This window comes from Loxodonta africana, chromosome 19, assembly GCF_030014295.1.
Source record: "Loxodonta africana isolate mLoxAfr1 chromosome 19, mLoxAfr1.hap2, whole genome shotgun sequence".
In the NCBI taxonomy this organism is placed as follows: domain Eukaryota; kingdom Metazoa; phylum Chordata; class Mammalia; order Proboscidea; family Elephantidae; genus Loxodonta; species Loxodonta africana.
This window is the reverse complement of record NC_087360.1, coordinates 16,540,055-16,560,230: the sequence shown is the minus strand read 5'-3', so window position 1 is coordinate 16,560,230 and position 20,176 is coordinate 16,540,055. Positions and strand designations below refer to the sequence as shown.

Genomic DNA, 20,176 nt, shown 5'->3' with positions numbered 1-20,176 from the left:
TGTCCTCAGTCTCTACCCAAAGACCATTCTGCATATACCCTCTGCCAAAAGCCACTCCCCAAGCATTTGTGGGTGCATCAGGCTCCCCCAAAGGCTAGAATTGGCATATGAGTTTGATATCACAATACAAAGAATTTCAAATTGAATCTAGTGTACCATTTCATTGATATGGTACAGACCAGCCCCCTACCATGTTAGCAGACTCTCTCACCTTGGAGACTCTGCTCACTTGCTTGTGCAGATTCATGTGGTCCTTCATGGCCTTGGCGTGGGCACCATCTCATGGGTAGGCTATCCATGCTGTCTGCTCATGAGTGTCACCACTGAGTGACCCAGAGCTGGCAGATTTGGTGATAACAGCCTTATGCTCCCCCTTCTCCTCTCAGGCTCTTGAAGTGGAAAAGAACAATACCCAACAATACCCAGAGTGCCTGGCCCATGGCAGGTACCCAGTAAATATTTGTTGAACAAATATCCAGTAAGTGGGGATTTTCTCCATGGCTTGAATGATTCCTCCTTGGGTTATTATTATTATTATTTATTTTGCTACACAAATACCCAAGCTATAATGCGATGTGTTATGTTGGGACAAGGGTAAGCAAGGGGAGCCCTGGCCAGCCTGGTAGGAGCCTGAGCTGAGACCCTAAAGAATTAGCCAGAGAAGAGGGCAGGAGAATAATTCTTTGTGTTCAAAGTTCTGGTAGCAAGAAAGGGCCTGTCTTTGGAAGAACAGGGGGAAGTCAGGTGGGGCTGGAGGACAGAAGGTGGAGTGTTGGGACTGGGATGGAGAGACGTAACCTGGGGACAGAGCCTGCAGTGCCTTGTAAGCCCTTCAGAGAAACTTGTAAACAATGGGGAACCATCAATGGATTTTAATGGGGACATACCTTTTCCCTTGACTCATGCGTTTTCTGTCTGGGGGGGTTAATCGTCAATACCTGGCAGGAGTGCCCCCCTCCTGTGATGATCCATCCCTGAGCCTTCCCTGCCAGCCCAACAGTCCAAATTTGAAATATCACCTCTTCCTACAACTTGGACCAATTTACTTAAGACACAGTCCTATTTTGCTTTGTTGGGAGAAAGGCAGAATAGAGTAATAGTTAAGAATAAAGGTTCTAGAGTCAGGCTGCCTGGGTCTGCCACATACCAGCTGTGTGATTTGGGGACAGTGTCCATAATCCTTCCATGCCTCAGTTTCCTGTCAGTAAACTGGAGATAACAGTTGGTTGGACCCACCTCATAGGACTGTAGTGGGTGAAATGTATAAATGCATATAAAGTGTTTAGCACAGTGCCTGGCACACAGTAAGGACTCAATGAGGGCCAGATATTCTTATCTGCCTGCCTCAGTTACTGGACTGGGAGCTCCTTGTAGGCAAGGATTGTGGCTCGTTGTTCCCTGTATCCTGGCACCCAGCACAAGGCACCGAGGTTAGGTGCTCAGGAAATGTCATGGATTGAATTGTGTCCCCCCAAAATGTGTGTCAATGTGGCTAGGCCATGATTACCAGTATTGTGTGACTGTCCACTATTTAGTCATCTGATATGATTTTCCTGTGTGTTATAAATCCTGTCTCTACGATGTCAATGAGGTGGGATTAGAGACAGTTATGTTAATGAGGCAGAACTCAATCTACAAGATTAGGCTGTGTTTTAAGCCAGTCTCTTTTGAGATATAAAAGAGAGAAGGGAGCAGAGAGACATGGGGACCTCATACCACCAAGAAAGTAGCATCAGGAGCAGAGCAGAGTGTGTCCTTTAGACCTGCCACTCCTATGCTGAGAAGCTCCTAGACAAGGGAAAAATTGATGACAAGGACTTTTCCCCAGAACTGGCAGAGACAGAAGGGCTTCCCCTAGAGCTAGCACCCTGAATTTGGACTTTGAGCCTACTGGACTGTGAGAGAATAAATTTCTCTTTGTTAAAGCCATCCACTTGTGGTATTTCTGTTATAGCAGCACTAGATGACTAAGACAGGAAATACTCACTGAATTATTCTGTCATGTGAAGGTTTGGAGGTACCCTTGAGAAGTAGCCCAGCAGCTCCTCATCAATTCTTCCTGAAAGCAAGCACCTAGGTTCGAGTTCTGCTCTGTCACCATGTGACTTGCCCTTCTCTGTTAGCTTCACTTTCTTCACTGAAAAATTCATATCTACTTCCTAGGGTGTCATGGGGCTTAAATGAGATTGGTTCCAGGGATAGAGCATGTGACTCAGCTCTGGCCAATCAAAGCATTGATTTCTTGGACTTGCTTCTGGGATGATCATGTGACCCACGCTGGCCCAGTAGGAATGACTCTCAGGAATATACAGAAATTACTGGAAAAGACTTGCTTTTTCATTTTGGGACTGGAATGTGGGTGGATGTGGGGCCATAGTGACTGTAGCCATGTTGTGACCACAATGAGGAAACCTAGAGTTATGGAGAGCTGGAAGGAACAGAAGGGAGGGGGCTAGGCGGCAACAGGAAGACTGGGAATGGAGCTAACACTGCAAGGCCAAAAGATGTTTATGGTCCCAGGGAATAAATCAGTATTGATCTAAGCCAGTCATGGCCACCTCTTTCCTTTTTGCCAAGGATTGGTCTAAGGATAGACGTGTGACCCAGTTTTGGCCAATGAAATAAGTCTTCTGGAAAAGATTTTGCTCACTGATAAAAAAGGAAACCGTATGAGAAGGCTTTTTTTGCCCCTGCCTTCTCTTCCTATAAATTGTCATATGAGGACAAGATGCTTAGAACTGCCATAGCCATCTTGTAACCATGAAGGTAGACTTGGCAGAGATAGAAGAAGAAAAATACAGAAATATTCTGGGTTCTTGGTGGCATAACAGCTAAAAAACAACTCTGGAGCCATTCATCTCTAGACTTCTTGTGAAGTTAGATAATAGATGCCCATGTCATTTGGGCCATTATTTATTGGGCATCACTACTTGCAGCCACAAGCATTCCGAACTGATACAGCAATATCTAAGAAGTACAGGATTTAGTTCCTCCTCAAAAGAAGCACACAAAACTAAGAACATCAACTCCTTTATTATTATTATTATTATAATTATTATTAACTGTTATTTTCCCCTAAACAATGGCACAACTCAAATATCAGTAACACACACATCCCACCCATATACACAGTACCACTAGCCTGCCTGTCAGGCTGTCTGGCCTTTGCTTGGTTCCTGGTGGGGCTGTCTAGAGATAGCCCCCTCTGTAAAAATCCCAACTTAGACACAGGGGACACAAGAAAGTGGGGACTTGAGCCAGAGAATAAACGGAGGGGCTTCCAGAGTCCTTGGGGAGTGCAAGTTTGGGAGCGTGCTGTGAACGCCTGGGCAGAGATGTAAGACCTGTCTAATAACCCTTTGGAGGCCTGAGCTTCAGGAACACAGTGGGATGAGCCAATGGGCCCCATCAACCAAACCACAGGGCAGGCATAGAAACTGGGAGTCCAGAACAGGAATCCAGGTGATGGGGCGGTCCCCAGAGAAAAGCAACCCTTGCATTAAGCCATAAGGTAAGATACAATGTGAAATGGTAAGTCCCCTTTATGTTTGTTTGCAGCTATAGAATGTGCAACATTTTCATGGCAATAGAAAAGGTAAAGACAGAAAAACTAGCATTTTGGCCTAACGCAACTGAGCATGACTTGTCAATTGCGCCATCTTATGGAGAAACCTGTTACTACACTATCCAGGGAATCTGTGGTCAGATCCCGTCCACCTCTCCCCAACATGTTAATCACACTAAGTCTATCAATTCAGCTAAGGTGATGCACCCTGGAATCAGGGAAGCCCTGGGGTTGGGGAGGGAACAAGGATGGGCCAAGGCTGGCGTCTCAGGTACAGGTGACTTCCTGGCTGTCTTGGGGAAGCTCATTGTTGAAACTGCTCTCTCCAAATGGTGAATAAGGGGGGACTTGGGGAGCTTCGATGATCAGCAGGCCCTCTGGGGACAGTGAGGCAAATACTGTCACGGGATCCACTTCTGCAGGAAGCCTAGGAAAAGCACAAGATTTTATTTATTTTTAGTATTCACTTGAAGGAAAATATTTTTGATAAGAGCTTGGGCTTTGGATACAATGTTGAGTTTGAATCCTAGCTCTGCCCCTTCTGGTGTGTGATCTTGGGAAGGCCACTCCATTGCTCTGAGCTTGTTTCCTCATCTGTAAAATGAGATGTAAGATAGAGTCTGAAAATGCTTTGCAAATGGGAAGATGTTGCTTGAACAGCAGTTCTTAACTTAAAAGGGATTTGTGGTTCAGGTGTCTAGGTCCTAGGTCAAGGCCTCCTCATCTTAGCACCTACAATTGATGGGCTGCAGGCAGAAACGGTCACCACTACATCCCTTTGGGATTCCTTGGGTGCGCAGTGCAAATGGTTAATGCTCTTGCGACTGACTGGAAGGTTGAAGGTTTGAGTCCATCCAGAGGCACCCAGGAAGAAAGGCCTGGCAATCTATTCCGCCCCCCCCCAATCAGCCAGTTCTACTCTGACACACATGGGGATGTCATGAGACAGTGTTGACTAGATGGCAACTGGTTTGTTTTCTAGTCTCCATTACTTGCTAATTTCCTTTTTTCACAAAAAATAAGAGCTGACCTAAGGCTTAAGCCCCTGGGAAGGCAACATGATTTTGTTAGAATTTAACCACGTTTTACTTTCATTTGATGTATTTTCATGGTTGCCTCCTTCAGTGAAGACTTTAGTACTGAGAATTTAATCAAAGTGAGGTGATCTAAAAGAAAAAAAAGTAAGCAAATAATAATACAGGACCGTAAGCGCATAAGGCAAAAATACTAAGATGGTATGTGAATGACTGTGTAGGTAGGTCTCCCCCAAACAAACAGGAGGATCATGGACTTTGAAGGTAGGGAGACCCGTGCTCACATCCCAGATCAGCTTGCTACCTGCTGTGTGACTGGCTGAGTTTTGTCACCCCTCTGAGCCTCAGTTTCCTGAGTCCATAAAATGGGTTTTGTCATACTTACTCTATGCTATGGGATTTTTGTAAGGGTTAAATTACGTTAAACTGATTAAGCTCAGCATGGCTACTGGTACACCGTAAGTGTCAATAAATGGCAGAACAGATGTCTGGGAAGATGTGGAGCAAGGGGGAGAAAGTTTACTTTGGCTCTATGTGTTCTCCACCGATGGCTTCCTGCACCCCCCGCTTCCTGTTCTCTTGTCCAAGTTGGACGTGGAAAATAGCCTATCTGCAGTCATTGTTGCCCTGCCCCCAACCTGATGGACGAATTCCAAGACTGTCTTTCTCCCTAGTCAAAATGGGGCCTTTCACATGGGGATGGATGTGTTGGGGTGACTGTCCTAGCCATGGATAGGACATATAGCTCATGCCTCCCTGGTTTCCTGGCTGGGTGGAAATCTCCAAGGATCCCAGCTTGGTTTTAAGGGGCTTCCCTGTCCTCTGATGACATGGTTTTTTCTGAGAGAGGCAACGAGACCTCCTGAGACTTGCCCAGGGCCATCCCAGGCTGCAGTCTGACTCCCTGGTGTCTGAGTTTGGGCAGAGCCTTTCCTTGTCCCAGCGGCTCTTGTGTGAGCTCCGTGGCTGAGCACTGACTCTGTCCCACGTGTTCAAAGTTTTACACACATCTTCGCACTCCCCACCACAACCCCATCCATGAGGGAATGAGGACCAGAAGCTCAGAGCAGTTGCACAAAGTTGCACAAAGTTACCCGCTTACGTTATTGTGCAACCAGGACTCCCTACACTAGGCGGTAAGATAGAAATACTTAACATCTGGCCCAGCCGAGCACTGAATCGGAAGTGACAGATGCATGTTGTAGTGCTAGAAGAGGGCCCTAGGGACCCCCAGCTGGACCAGGTGTTAACCTTTAGTTGTTGGAGTATGACAAGGATTGGAGGGTCCTGGGGACAGGACCAGGATGGCGAATTGGCTAGAGTGGGCACTTGGGGGTGTCAGGGCAATCAGTGGCTTGTTGTGGGTCATCAAGTCAGTTCTGACTCATGGTGACCCCATGTGTGCAGAACAGAACTGCCCCATTGGGTTTTCAAGGCTGTGACCTTTCAGGTGCAGATCACCAGGCCGTACTTCCGAGGCACTTTTGGTGGCTTTGAACCACCAACCTTTCAGTTAGTAGTCCAGCACTTAACTGTTTGTGCCACCCAGGTCACACTAGTCAATGGCTAGCTCCCTGTTTTAACAACTAGCCCAGCTCAGCTGCTGGGCACTGGCTGAATAGCCTTTCTGCAAAGTTAGGCATTTCTGTCTGGTCAGGTAACTCCCAGCCCCTTGTTTCCCCAGAGGCCTCAGAGGCCCCCCCAAATGGCTGTCTCTTTAAGATGGTTATCACCCACTTCTGTCCAGCTTGGTCCCTTTCACAGTTCTGCCCTGCCCGTAACTCCATCCTGATACCTTGTGTGAGTCTTTTGGAATCATTGGCTCCCTCCTGCTCCCTTTTCACCATTAGATGGACTGGCCATGCTAGGGAGAGGTGCCAACATGGAATGACAGGCAAGCCAGTGATCAAGGAGGAAATTGGTTTGACATTTCCCTTATCAGGAAGTATCTACGGGCTTCCAAGAACCTTAGAGGCCCTGGGAGGGTCAGGAATGGGCACGTAGGGGGAGAGTCAGGGCTGCAGAATCACAGGCTACACAGGCCTGGGGCATGTTTGCCAGGGTTGGTGGTGGAGTTAAGATTCAATAATTATAATAACCGTGACAGCTACCACACACTGCCACTTATGAGGGGCTACTGGGTGCTGGTCACTGTGCTGTTAACTCATTTAATTTTCAATTAGTAACTCTGCAGAGTCCCCAGGTGGTGCAATTGGTTAAGCACTTGACTACTAACTGAAAGGTTGGCAGTTCAAACCCACCTAGAGGTGCCTCAGAAGAAAGGCCTGGCAATCTGCTTTTGAAAGGTGACAGCCTCGAAAATCTCACGAAGCTGTTCCCCTCTGCGCACGTAGGGTCACTATGAGTTGGAATCAACTTGACGGCAACTAGTTTTGTTCGTTTTCAACTCTGGAAAGCTGGCCTCAGTCAGCATCCATTTCATGGGTGAGGAAATGGCATTGCTTGCACAAAGACTGAGCACTGAGCTCAGAGGTTGGGAGAACTGTTTGGAGCTGCCCTAAATTCTAATTGTAAGGACCTCGGATAGGTCCTTTCTCCTCTGGGGAACATAATCTCCACGACCCAAGGAGGGCAGTGTCTCTTCTTGCCGCTGCACAGCTTTGCTGCTAAGGTAAATGCAGTGATGACTGGGAAACACTTTGGAACAGATATGCCTGCAGTCGAGTGGTGCTTGGTAGCAATAAGTCATGTCTACAAAGCTCCTGGATGGTGGAACCGGTTAATGCGCTCGGCTGCTAACTGAAAGATTGGTGGTTTGAGTCCACCCAGAGGCACTCAGAAGAAGGTCATGGCAATCTACTTAGAAAAGTCAGCCACTGAAAACTCTATGAAGCGTAGTTCTCCTCTGACATACAGGGAGTCACCAGAGTCAGTCGACTTATTGGCACCTGTTTTTCCTTTTTTTTTTTTGGTGAAGTGTCTAGCAGCTGTCCCACAAATGCAGCCATGTTCTCCCTGTAGGTATTACCAGGTAGGGGTTCCATGTGGCTCTCCCGGCCATCCTGCTGTGCCCATGATTCTCGCAAGCCTAACCCTTCCTGTTAAACCCGATTAGCTCTTTTTACTCACCCCCCTCAACACAGCCTGCCCTTTCTTTGTCCCAGTCTCTCAGCCTCAAGACCCCTAGCGTTGAGATCAGGACACCTTGCAGCTTAATCTTTGCGGATGCTACAGGAAAGGTGTTCGGTGTCCCAGGCTACAGGAGAGTTAGAGCAGGCAGTCTTCCAAAGTGATTCTATCGGGGCATTTTGGGCATCAGAGTTCTTCCTTGGTGGGAATGGGGAGCCTCCCTTGGCCTTATACCATGTTGGTAGGTGAATGTCCTGGTTCTATACGTGATTATGGAGAAGCCATCTCACCTCTTACTCTCAGGTTCCTCACCTGTATTATGAGGTCGTGAACACCCACTTCACAGGGCAATGAGCAGATGAGATGACTCCATCTATGTACTCCGCCATCTCCTTCTGGGATCCTCTTGCATTTTTGCTTAACACTTTCTCCCCTTTAGTTGTGAGGGTCAATTCTTTGCCTCTGGGCGTGTCTCAAGGGAGGGATGCCCAAGAGGGAAAGGCCACAGATCTTGGGTCTCAGGCACTCCACCTCCTGCACCCCCGCCCCGAGATCCACACTTGAAAGTTAAAAACCAAAACCAAACCAGTTGAACGGTACAGCCAGAATGGAAGTATTGAGAATGTTCACGTATTGTGAAGAATATACCCACTGTCCCTGGACAACTTGTGTTGAAATTGTTGAATGGAAGCCTGAACTGCTATGTAAACCTTCACTGGAAACACAGTAAAATATTATTAAAAAAAAGAAAACCAATTGCTGTCAAGTTGATCTCAACTCATGGTGACCCCATGTGTACAGAGTAGAACTGGTCCATAGGGTTTCCCAGGCTGTGATCTTTGGAAAGCAGGTCACCAGGCCTTTCTTCCAAGGTGCCTCCTCTGGATGGGTTCCAAACTCCAAGCTTTCAGTTAGTAGTCGAGCACTTAACCAGTCGCACCACCCAGAGACTCCATTTGGAGGTTACTTACTGGATTTTCTTTGTGAAGTTCTTGGAGACGATGCCGCCTTCTTGCTGTTTCTCTTCGTGTTTGCCTGGAAGGGAGAGAAATAAGTCACATGTCAGTATCCATGTCCCTTGAACATCATTCGGGACTCAGGCTCAGATCCAACTCCTGACTCTGCCCTGGCCTTGCTGTGTAGCTTGGACTAGAGAGGCCAGTTGCCCAAGCCTTAGATCCCTCATCTGTTAAATGGACCCACTTAAGCCCACCTCCCAAGCTGGTGGTGAAGATGGATTAAGATAAAGGATAGGAAAGTAGACCTTGAGCATGGTTTGGAGGCAATTATCCATATCGTTGTTGTGTGTTGTCGAGTCGATTTTTGATTTATCGTGACCCTATATGACTGCTCCATAAGGTTTTCTAGGCTGTAATCTTTTCAAGAGCAGATTGGCAGGTCTTTTTTCCTGTGGAGCAGCTGGATGGTTTCAGACTGCCAATGTTTCAATTAGCAGCTGATAAGTAACCAGTACACCATCAAGGCCATGAATCATACATAGGAAATCACAGAAACTGGACCACATCTTGCACCGTATCTTCCAAGTTTCGAATCTGCCTCCTTGGTCCCCCAACCTGCAGCAGAACCCTAAGGCTAACATCCCAGACCAGAAGGGATAGTAGGGCAGATTTGGGGTTGTATATCCTGAGGGCGGAAATCCTGGTGGCATAATGGTTAAGTGCTACGGCTGCTAACCAAGAGGTCAGCAGTTTGAATCCACCAGGTGCTCCTTGGAAACTCTATGGGGCAGTTCTACTCTGTTCTATAGGGTTGCTGTGAGCTGGAGTCGACTTGACGGCAGTGGGTTTGGTTTTGGGTTTGGATCCTGAGGGCTGGAGGCAAACCCAGCTTATTTTACCAGTACTGTGGCTGTCGAATTGATTCCAACACATGGTGACCCCATGCATGTCAGAGTAGAACTGTGCTCCATAGGGTTTCCAGTGGCTGATTTTTGGTAGTAGATCACTAGGCCTTTTTTCTGAGGTGCTTCTAGATGGACTCGAATCTGCAAATTTTCGGTTAGCAGCAGCCAGGGGCATTAGCCATTTGTACTACCCAGGAGCTCCCTCCTTAGGAAAGGTCACATTAAACACTATGGACGTGAAATTCTACCTGCCCCAGCTCCTACCCGGTAACAGAAGGGCTTTTTACCCTTAGGAAGAGAGAGTTGGAATTCCAAGAAGGGGTGGGCCCAAACTGGCTTTTATCCTGCAAATTTATATGACAAATTCTGATCCTCTTATCTCCTCCCCACTTTTTTTTTCTTTTATGGACAGAGTATCTCTTATTTCTCTTTAAACAAACTGAATCAGGGCACACCTGAGCTATCTATCACTTTTTCCTCCTCATCTGTCAGGTCTTATTTCAGAGCCCAAACCTGTCATTTACACAAGGAAGGCCCCTCTGAGGGCTTCAGAATGTAGACTGTAAATAACTTTCTGGGCAGTAGTGTCTTTTTGTGGTCTAGTTTTTTTTTTTTTAAACTGTCAATTTATAGGTGATTACATTACCAGTAACTTTTTTTTATTATTATTCCTTTGTTAATAACTTTTTTCTGATTATAAAGTAATGCATGTTTTGTTAGAAAATGTAGACACCAAAGGAAAAAAAAAATCAAAACCACCCATAATTCTATCACCCTAAAGAAACCACTAATCATGTTTTTGTATAGGTCCTTCCAGACTTTTCTATGTTACTTAGTTATGTATATATACAGATGGAGCCCTGCTGGCACAGTAGTTAAGACCTCAGCTGGTAACCAAAAGATCAGTAGCTCTAACCCACCAGCCAGTCCTTGGAAACCCTATAGGGCAGTTCTACTGTGTCCCGTAGGGTCCCTATGAGTCGGAATCAACTCGACATCAAGAGGTTTGGTTTTTTGGTATATATAGACATATATTCCGTGTTTTATCAAATGGGATCATAATGTAGATTTTGTTTTCAAATTGCTAACACATTATAATTATTTCCCCACATTACACTAAATACTGTTGACGTGATACTTAATGGCTGCCCAGCACATTGATCAAATACATAATAGTTCTTCTAGAAAGTTCCCTACTTTTGAGCATTGAGATGGTTTCCACCACTGGAACAAACCTCACTGCACTTAACATTCTTGTAGCCAGATCTTCTCAATAGACCAATGATTTCTTTAGGATAAATTCCAAGGTCTAGGATTTCTAAGGTTTGCTCTGTATTGCCGAAGTGACCCCAGGAAAGGCCGTACCTTATTCTCCTTAACCCTGGTGGCACAGTGGTTAACAGCTATGTCTGCTAACCAAAAGGTCAACAGTTCGAACCTACCAGGCGCTCCCTGGAAACTCATGGGGTAGTTCTATTCTGTCCTGTAGGGTTGCTATGAGTTGGAATCAACTCGACGGCAGTGGGGTTTTTTTGGTTTTTGGTAGCAGGGCAGAAAAGGGGTACATTTATAGAAACTCAGTTTTTAGCCTGGAAAATCTGCCTAACCAGAACATGCTATCCTGTGAATGAGAGTTTGTTCTGTGCTGCCAAGTCCATGACCACCAGCTGCCCAGCTCTAGCACAGGCCTGTGGCCAGAGGAGCTCCATTTGTTCCTTCCCCTGTCTCCTCCCCAAAGCCTGGGCCTCCAGAGGCCTGCTTCCCCTGGGGAGAGGCCAGTGCCTCTGACTCAGCCCTTCTGCATCCTGGAATCCTCATAAATACTCGGTGCCCTGGAAGTAATAAACAGTGATGACGATGATAAGAATAATAATAGCAAACTCTTGCTGTTGGTGTTAGCCACTGTTCTAGCACCTTATCTTTATCCACTCCTTTAATTCTCACAACACCTTAGAAAGTAGGTACTTTTGTCATTAACCATTTCGGGGACCGGGAAACAGAAGTTCAGAGAGGTTAAGTGACTTGCCAAGGTCACACAGCTTTGAAGGGACGGAGCAAAGATTCAAAAGCAGGCAGATGGGCTCCGCTTTTCCTAGGACATCTACCCTCCTCTGAGCCTCAGTTTATTCTTCTCTAGAATGGGGGTGACAGTACCTACCTTAGTGGGTTGTTATGAGGAACCCACTAAGTCATATGAGAGGGAGTCACAGAATGACTCTGTAAGTTGTAAAAATACTGTTTGAAGGCGAGCACATGTGGTTTATTTTGATACTGGATAAAAAGGACTAGCCCTCAGAGGCTAAACATCTCTGTCCTTGTTCTGAAAATGGGATGTTTGGGGTTAGGGAAGGGAGGATCTCTGACGAGGGGCAGCTCTGAGGTTCCGTAAGAAGGGTCCTGGGGAGGGATTCATCTTGTGGAAAGGGGGTGTTACTAGGTGGGTCCTCTTGAAGCTTTATTTGCGTATCATTTGTGTACTCAGATTGTTTGGGGGGCAGTTTAAAGATTATGAGTAATTTTTAATTTTGTTTTCCTATCTGCCTTTTCTGCCATGAAAATATCTTTATAAACAGAAACAAGTAATTATTATCATTTCTTTGTAAAAAGAAATCATCTGGAGGCCAGGGGAAGCCAGAGGCCCTTTGCAGCCGACATTTTCTCAGCATGCCTCAGAGAAACATACGTGCTAAGGAGCAGGCACCAGCCCTTCGAGAAAGCTACTGGCCCAGCTAAAGAAAGAAGGTGCTGTTTCCAGGGGAGGCAGAGGCCCAGGGATTAAGGAGAAGGAACAGGAATAAGCCTCGGGGCTTTCCAGTCCCTTCCCTGGCCAGGACTGGCCTAGTGGCCCATGAAGGGAACGTTTCTTGGCTAGTGGCTGCAGGGTGGGGTGGGAGGGGGGATGAGGCATGGTGGAGGTTGTCTAGCCTGGCATTTTCCAAACGCTTCCCTGGAACTAGACACTCATATATGCTTAGATAAAATAGACCCACCTGTCCGGGATTCATCAACTACATTAGCCAATTAAAGGCTCTGATAAGTCCTGCAGTGAGGAGACCTGTTCACAGATTTCTTTCATCTGGTACCTTCTAAAACTCCAGCTGCAACTGTGGAGGCTGAGGCCTAGGGAGGGAACAAAACTTCCTCTCCCTCCCATTTCTCAGATGCCTCCTAACACCTTGGATTCTATCGTTTGACAAATATCAATTTGTCCACTTCCCTGTAAGATCAGTGGTAAAGCCAAGGCCCAAGAGGTGGTAGGGTTTGCCCAGGCCCACACAGTTAGGAACAGGTCCAGCCATGCTGACTCAGAATGGTCTAGGCAGGCCTACCTTTGAATCTCAGACACTGCCCTGGAGAATTGGGTAATCTCAGGTGAGATACTTCCTCTAGGCCTCAGTTTCCGCATCTGTGAAATGAGGGTGACAACCGTACCCCTACATCCTCAGAGGCCCTTGTGAAGAACGAGCGAGCCAATATATGTAGGCATTTAGCACAGTGCCCAGCACAAAGTGCTGCTGAAGAACAGAGTTGCCATCATGCAGTGTAGATTTCCCCTCAAAGTCCTTGGATGTGACTTTTTAAAACTCCTTTTATGAAAGTCCCTGGGTGTACTCTCGGAGAATTTAGATTCTGTCAAGCTGGGGTTGCTGATTGTACATCTGTGAGGCATTTTACAACATAAAAAAGTTTTGCCAGTGTTTGCCTTATTTAAGCCCCTAATCTCCCTATTTTATAGATGTAGAAATTGGGGCTCCATGACTCACCCAAAGCTGAGATCTTGGCCTGGGGCCACTAGACCCCATGTGTTAAGAAGCACCTACAAAGAAGGATGGAGGAAAAGCCCTCCAGGCAGGACAGAGGGTCTCCTGGAGGGGCCATGCGACATGGGAGACCCTTGGCCCTGGGCTGGAAAGCCTCTGGGGTCCTAATTACAGGGAGGTAGGAAGAGTGTAGGCAGGGCACTGTTATTAGCTCCATTTTACAGACACTCTGCATGTATTATAAATTATGTCTTTAGTCATCCTTGCAGCCTTACAGGATGGATAGTATTATGGTCTGCCATTCTGCAGATGAGAACACCGAGGCTCAGAGCAGATAAAAAGACTTTCTTGTCCATAGCCATTCAGCTCATGAACAGAGGTGCCAGGATTTCAACCCAGGTCTCAACCCAGCATCTACCATTCATTATGTACTGGGGCTGTACTGGAGCCCTGGTGGCAAAGTGGTTAAGAGCTACAGCTGCTAACCAAAAGGTTGACATTTGGAATCCACCAGGTGCTCCTTGGAAACTCTATGGGGCAGTTCTACTCTGTGCTGTAGGGTCACTATGAGTTGGAATAGACTCGATGGCACACAACAACGACAGGGCTGCACTACGCATCTGGCACTTTGATAACAACAACAGTGGCAATAACAATACAGGCTCCTTGGGTGCGAGGCACGCTGTGTACCCTTGATGCACTTTCCCTCACAGCAATCCTAGTGAGGCATAGCTATTTTGAATCACATTTTCCAGATAAGGAAACTGAGGCTTAGAGAAGGTAAGTCATCTGTACATCGTGCTGGCTTGTGGTGATGCCAGTTTCAGAACTTGTCCTTGGCTCCTACCCAGCTTGGAGAGCCCTGGCTGACCCCCCTTCAGCCTGCGGCCCTCAGGGTGCATCTCTGGGCCCACCACGCCTGCCGGGGCCTCTGATGTTTATGATTCTGACTGTGCAGCTTTGAAACTCCCCCGAGCGTTGCTGGGGCTTGTCCCTGCCTGGCCTGTGCTTGCAGTGGCTTTTATTGATTGCCTGGCTGGCAGGCTTCTGCCAGGGACACACTCTTTTTAATGGAGAGTTAATTGGAAGGGAAGCAACAGAAAGCTTTTTGGGCTGCTTTCACGAGCCCAAGTGGAGTCTCTGTATTCCCTCTTTCCTCTCCCCAGAGCTTTCCCTCTCCTGGGCTGGACAGGCCCAGACTCGACTCGATCCTGCTGCTGACTCATGGCGTGACCTTGGACAGTCCGCCAGGGCCTCGGCTTCCTCAGCTGCACAATGGGACTAGGCACCCTGCCTCTTGGGGCTGGGGTGATGACGTCTTGGGATAAGGAATATAAGAATTGTAGCCCAGCCCTTGGCACCTAGTGGATGTTTCATAAATCCTTAGTACTCTTCTGGGCCCTTAATTCCCGGACGGCCTAGGTTTCAATCCTGGGTGGCTTTGAGCAAGTAACTTTAACCTCTCTGTGCCAGTTTCCTCATCTGTAAGAAGAGGAGACAAGCAGACTCACCTCTTAGGACTGTTGCATTAACCGAGATGCTACAGGTAAAGGCTCAGCATGGTGCCTCCCAGATAGTGAGCACTCAGCCAAGGTTCCCAATTATTACCATCATAATTACTAGTAAGCCTCAGTTTCCTTATCTGTGACAAGGGGAGGCACTTCACTACAACCTGTGATGGTTATTAACACTGTCATCTCTCAGCTTCAAACTGACCCTTCCAGACCCTGCTCTATGCTGCTGGGGTGCAGTAAACCCCCTTTCCCCTTGTCTTTTTAGTCCTCCTATAGCTGTTCAACCTGTTCTTTATGTTTCATTCTCTCTGTCGTAATATCTGACGTGGTTTCTATTTTCCTGCCTGGCTTCTGATCGACACACACACACCCGAAGACCCCCATAGCGGGGTCAGGTTAGAATTTCTTCTGGAAACTGGGGAAGGAGAGCTTTTCCATAAGATAACTTTTCAGGCTGCATTCCTGAGCCCTGAAGTCACCTGTGGCATGGTGTCACAGCTTCCCCTCTAAGGAAATGGCTCTCTTGGCTATTCCAGGGTGAGGCGTATTGTTCTCCCTCCCCCTCCCCCCAGTTCTTGCCCCCTTCCCCCCTGTCCGACTCACCAGACACCTCCACGTATCCATCCTTGGTCTTCACCATCAGCTCCTCTGGCTTGAAGCTGTGCACGTTGACACACACTTTCCAGGGCTCTCCAGGGAAGGGTGGGGGGCTCCTGCCCTCCGCAGGTACCCCGAACCTAGCCGTGGTGGTGGGCCCCCGGGGCACTATGCCCGACCTCAGGGTCCCTGGCCAGGCCGAGGAGAGCCGGGGCAGGGCCCAGTCAGGCCAAGAGGTGGTCAAGTCGTCGGGGAAGGGGTCCATGCCAAAGCCATCATCCAGCAGGCGTGAGGAGAGGGGCGAGTCCCGGAAGGGGTCTCGGCGGAGACGGGTTGGATAGTGGCAGGAGAAGGGCATCTGACCATCAGCCATGGCGGCTCTGATCTTGGAGGGGAAACCGAGTCTCAGAGAGAGGGGGCCACTGCCAAGGTCACTCAGCAAGGTGATGTGCTGGGCTGGTCTTCAACGCGTATTCTTCAGCCACAAAAAATACTGATCTTCTGTCAGGGGCGCCTAAAGCAGAACCATCCACTACCAAGTACTGAAGCACCCACCCAGCCGGGGTCTGAGCCCCCAAAGACACTCCAGTATCAGGGATGACCCTGCCGGTCCCGCAGAATCCCAGAGGGCCCCTCGCCCACGACCTCACCAGAAATCAGCAAGCCACCAGCCGTCCTCCAGGCTGCCCAGGCTTGCAGCCAGAGCTGCTGAGGTCTAGAGTGGAGCCGGGAGCTTAATAAACCCCGGCGCCGCGCCTAGAAATTTCTCCTCGCTTCTCCTGGGTTGGGAGCCTCCTATTTATTTGCTGCTGGGGGCTGGAGGCGGGTTTTGCAAGTGCCTCCTGTCACAGGAGTATTCGGAGGTGATGAACCAGCCCCCGAGAATCCGCTGAGGGAACAGCTGGGAGGGGCCTTGGCGCCCAAGTTTAGCCAGCGTCCTCCGGACACTCTCCCCTCCCGAGGGTTGCCAGCTCCGCCCTCCCACTCCCACTCCCTCTCCCGGAGCCCGCCCTCCCTGGAAGCTGGGCCCTAAATCCTGGCTATTAATAACCCTCCTGCCTGGCCCAGGGCTCAGGTCACCTTCTGGAAATACCTTCCCCAGAGCATGTGGCACCCTGCCTCTCCCTGGGGATATGCAGAAGGAGAAGAGAGTCACGGGAGTCCAGTGGACTTGAAGGCAGGTGGCCCTGGGTTGGAATCCCCACCTATAACCTAGGCTCCTTGTTCAAACTCTCAGGGCCTCAGTGTCCTCCAAGGGCAATAATATTATTCCCAGGTATCCCTGACAGCTTTCAGTTTTCCCACCTATAAAATGGGTATAATAATATTATTTTTTTTTCTTCATGGATGTGTCACGAGGAATACATGAGGCCCTGCTCATTAAGCATCTAGCAGACTGATTAGCGCTTTTATATATATTTTTAATTTTGAGTTATCAATTATATAATGCTTTTTTTTTTTTTTTGCTGAATGCTTGGTACTGATCTGAGTGCTTTACAAACATTACCTGGTGTAACCCTCATCAGCAACACAGTTGTTAGTTGCTGGCAAGTCAGCTCCAACTCATGGTGATCAACTCATCTTTGAACACTATATTGGACAATATCGTGGGTTTCATTGGCTAGTTTTTGGGAGTAGTCTGTGTTAGTCAGGAAGCTCTGCTGAAAGCTGCCCACCATGGGTGATTCTGCTGGTATTTGAAATACCCAGCGGCATGGCTTCTAGCATCATAGCAACGCTCAAGCCACCACAGTGTGACAAACTAACAGACGTGGAGTGGAACAACCGAGCCAGGGTACTGTTGTTATCTCCATTTTACTGATGCAGAAACTGACATGGAAAGTGTTAACAACCCTGGTGGCGTAGCGGTTAAGTGCTACGGCTGCCAACCAAAGGGTCAGCAATTCGAATCTGCCAGGTGCTCCTTGGAAACTATGGGGCAGTTCTCCTCTGTCCTATAGGGTCGCTATGAGTCGGAATCGACTCGACGGCACTGGGTTTTGGGTTATTATGACTATGACTGTTAGCAACGATAGTTATCAGAAGGTGCTATACCTAGACAGGGTGTCTGGTCTGAAACTCCAAGTTCAGAGAGCATCCATTTTCTAGACTTCCCTGCTGTTCCCTGCTTGGAGGATGAGTTTGCACAACTCCCTAAAGGCCCCTTGGGCATGGGTTTCAACCTTCGTTGTGTCCCCAGTGGGTGGAGCACCTTGGGCACATCCCTTCCCCCCTGTGAGCCTCAGGGTCTTGGCCCTGTCTTCTCCATGTGCTGAGGGCGGGCTGAGGGTACTAAGGAATCCATTGAGTCACTGGCTGAGAAGTCATTTTGATGGTTAAGCAGTACCCACATGAGGCAGTTTGCTAAAGATAATAAATGATATGCTAAAGATAATAATATGGACAACAACCACGATCAGCATCATAACCGCGTCCTACATCTGCCACTGCAGCGAGCACGGGGCGGACATTATCACGTTACCAACCACCAGTTGCCGTTGAGTCAGTTCTGACTCATGGTGACCCCGTGTGTGTCACAGTAGAACTGTGCTCCGTAGGGTTTTCCATGGCTGACTTGTTGTAAATAGACTGCCAGGCCTTTCTTTTGAGGTGCTTCTGGGCGGACTCAAACTCCAGTCTTTAGGTTAACCATTTGCACTACCAAGGGACTCCATCACTATTACCGTTATCTCATTCTGTAGGCAAGGAAACAGGCGTTAGGTATATTAACTCGGGGTATCCTCCCCACAACCCTATAAGGAAAGGGCTTATTGTCCCCATTTTACAGAAGAGGATATCAAGGCACAGAGAGGTCACATGACTTGCTCATGTCTATGCACCTGATTAAGTGGTACTTGCATGCAGCTGTGGGGTGGCAGGACCTGGCTGGAGGGGGATGAGTTGTTCTGGATCCCAGGTCTGTGACTACTCCCACCCTCCCTATCCAAAGACTGAGGGAATGCGTTGAGGTCCCACTTCACATCCAAGTGATTGGGCCTCCCCTTGATCAGGGTGAGCTCAGCAGGATAGAAGCTTTAGGATGACGTCATGGCTGGGCACGGGAGCCTCAGCTCTCTCTGTAATTACAGCCGGGGCAGGGCCTTCCAGGCCTGGAGCCAGGGGTGGGAAGAATCACTGCTAAATACACTGGAGAAATCTCACCTTGCCTGGGACCTGGGTGGGGGTGAGGTTTCTGAGTGGGTGGGACTGGGTGGGGGTGGCATGGCCCTTGGTGAGTCTCTGTGTGGATTTTCGTGGGTGGAGTGGTGAGTGTGTTCATATGTAGATGGGCTATGTTTATTTATGAGCTGTGGAGTGTGTTTGCCTAAAAGAACCTCATCCTCCCTCCCCAGGCCTCCCTTCCACAGCCCCACCCTCCAAAAGACCCCTCTGCCTAGAACAAGGTTCAAATGTTCCTGTCCACAAGCATCCTGAGTTGGGACATCTCATTGTGTTGCAAGAATTCCAGAGACAGGGCAAAGGGGACACCCAGGGTAGAGGTGGGGATGGAACTAGATGACCTAATCCACCTCCTCATTTCAAGGAGGCTGGCATTGAGGCGCGGAGGGGAGGAAGGATGTGCAGCTAGAAAATAGAAATAGCCATCATTAGCATTTACTGGGCAGTTGCTGTATGCCCGACACTGTCTGAGCACTTTAAATTTGTTTAACCATCTTAGGATATCAGGTAAATGGAGTCCCTCAACAGTGGGCCATGGGTCTCTGTTACACACACGGTGAGGCAGAGATCAGGAGGATGGGAAGTAGGAAAGATACTGGTTTGCAGCTGGGCTGCCTCAACACGTTGCCCATCGCCAGGAAAAGGTGGATAGGGTGGACCTTCCCATCCCGCTCTGAAAAAAAAAAAGAAAAAAAAAATTTATGTGTAGTAAGTAACTCATCGAATCCCCCACAAAACCTTAGATGGAAGACACCATTATCATCCCCATTTTACGGATGAGAATATTGAGGCACAGAGACGTCATGTGAGCTGTCGATGTTTACACACCTGGTGGAGTGGCAGAGCTGGGATTCGAACCTAGGCAGTTTGGCTCTTAACCTCTTGTTACCCTGTCTCTTATGTAATAGTAATGGCTCACATTTATTAAGCACTTACTGTATACCAGGACCTGTGCTCAGCACTTTATATTCATGACTTCATTGAATCCTCATGGTTCAGACAGGTAAAGCCACCTGCCCCAGGCCACACAGCTGGGACTTGGGAGCCCACGGTGATCACCAGAATGGGACTTGATGGCCCGAGGCTTGTCCTGTGATCTGCCATGCTGCCTGGTGTCTTGTTCCCTCCTGGGCTCTCACTGTGTTTCTGGGTCAGGCTGGCCTTCTGTTTTGGGAAGCTGAGGAGGGAGGCAGCTGCTTGTCCTGCTGACCCAGCAACCTGGTGAGGAGCTCAGCTCACTCAGGCAGAAAGTGCTCAATAAATCCCATGGGCTGTCACCGGCCCAGTGAAAATAGGGACCAGGCCTGGGATAAGTCCAGGAGGGGAAGGCGTGCCTCCAGCTGCTCTCCCAGGGAAGAAAAGATGGCAGGGGGCAGGGGGGAGCAATAATGTGCGTAGGGATGAATGGTAGGTCCCAGGTCACAGAACAAAGACTGTCATGGCATCCATCCCCTTTGAATTTTCACACGGGAAGTGCCATAATTAATCTTCAAGGCAGACAACCCAGGGAGACGGTGACATCACCCACATTCCCGAAGCTGGGGCCCAGAGGCGGGAAGCGGTGGCTTGAA

General features: G+C 48.5%; 1 protein-coding gene across 1 annotated transcript; it reads right to left on the bottom strand.

Moving 5' to 3' along the window:
- Positions 1–3,014: 3,014 nt before the first annotated feature.
- Positions 3,015–16,319, bottom strand: HSPB8 (heat shock protein family B (small) member 8). Its single transcript, XM_003419267.4, has 3 exons — positions 15,432–16,319; positions 8,661–8,724; positions 3,015–3,992 (listed from the first exon to the last, which is right to left on the bottom strand). Exons 1-3 carry the CDS (start codon positions 15,796–15,798, stop codon positions 3,833–3,835), a joined length of 591 nt encoding a protein of 196 aa, XP_003419315.1. The 5' UTR covers positions 15,799–16,319; the 3' UTR covers positions 3,015–3,832.
- Between the last annotated feature and the right edge of the window lie 3,857 nt (positions 16,320–20,176).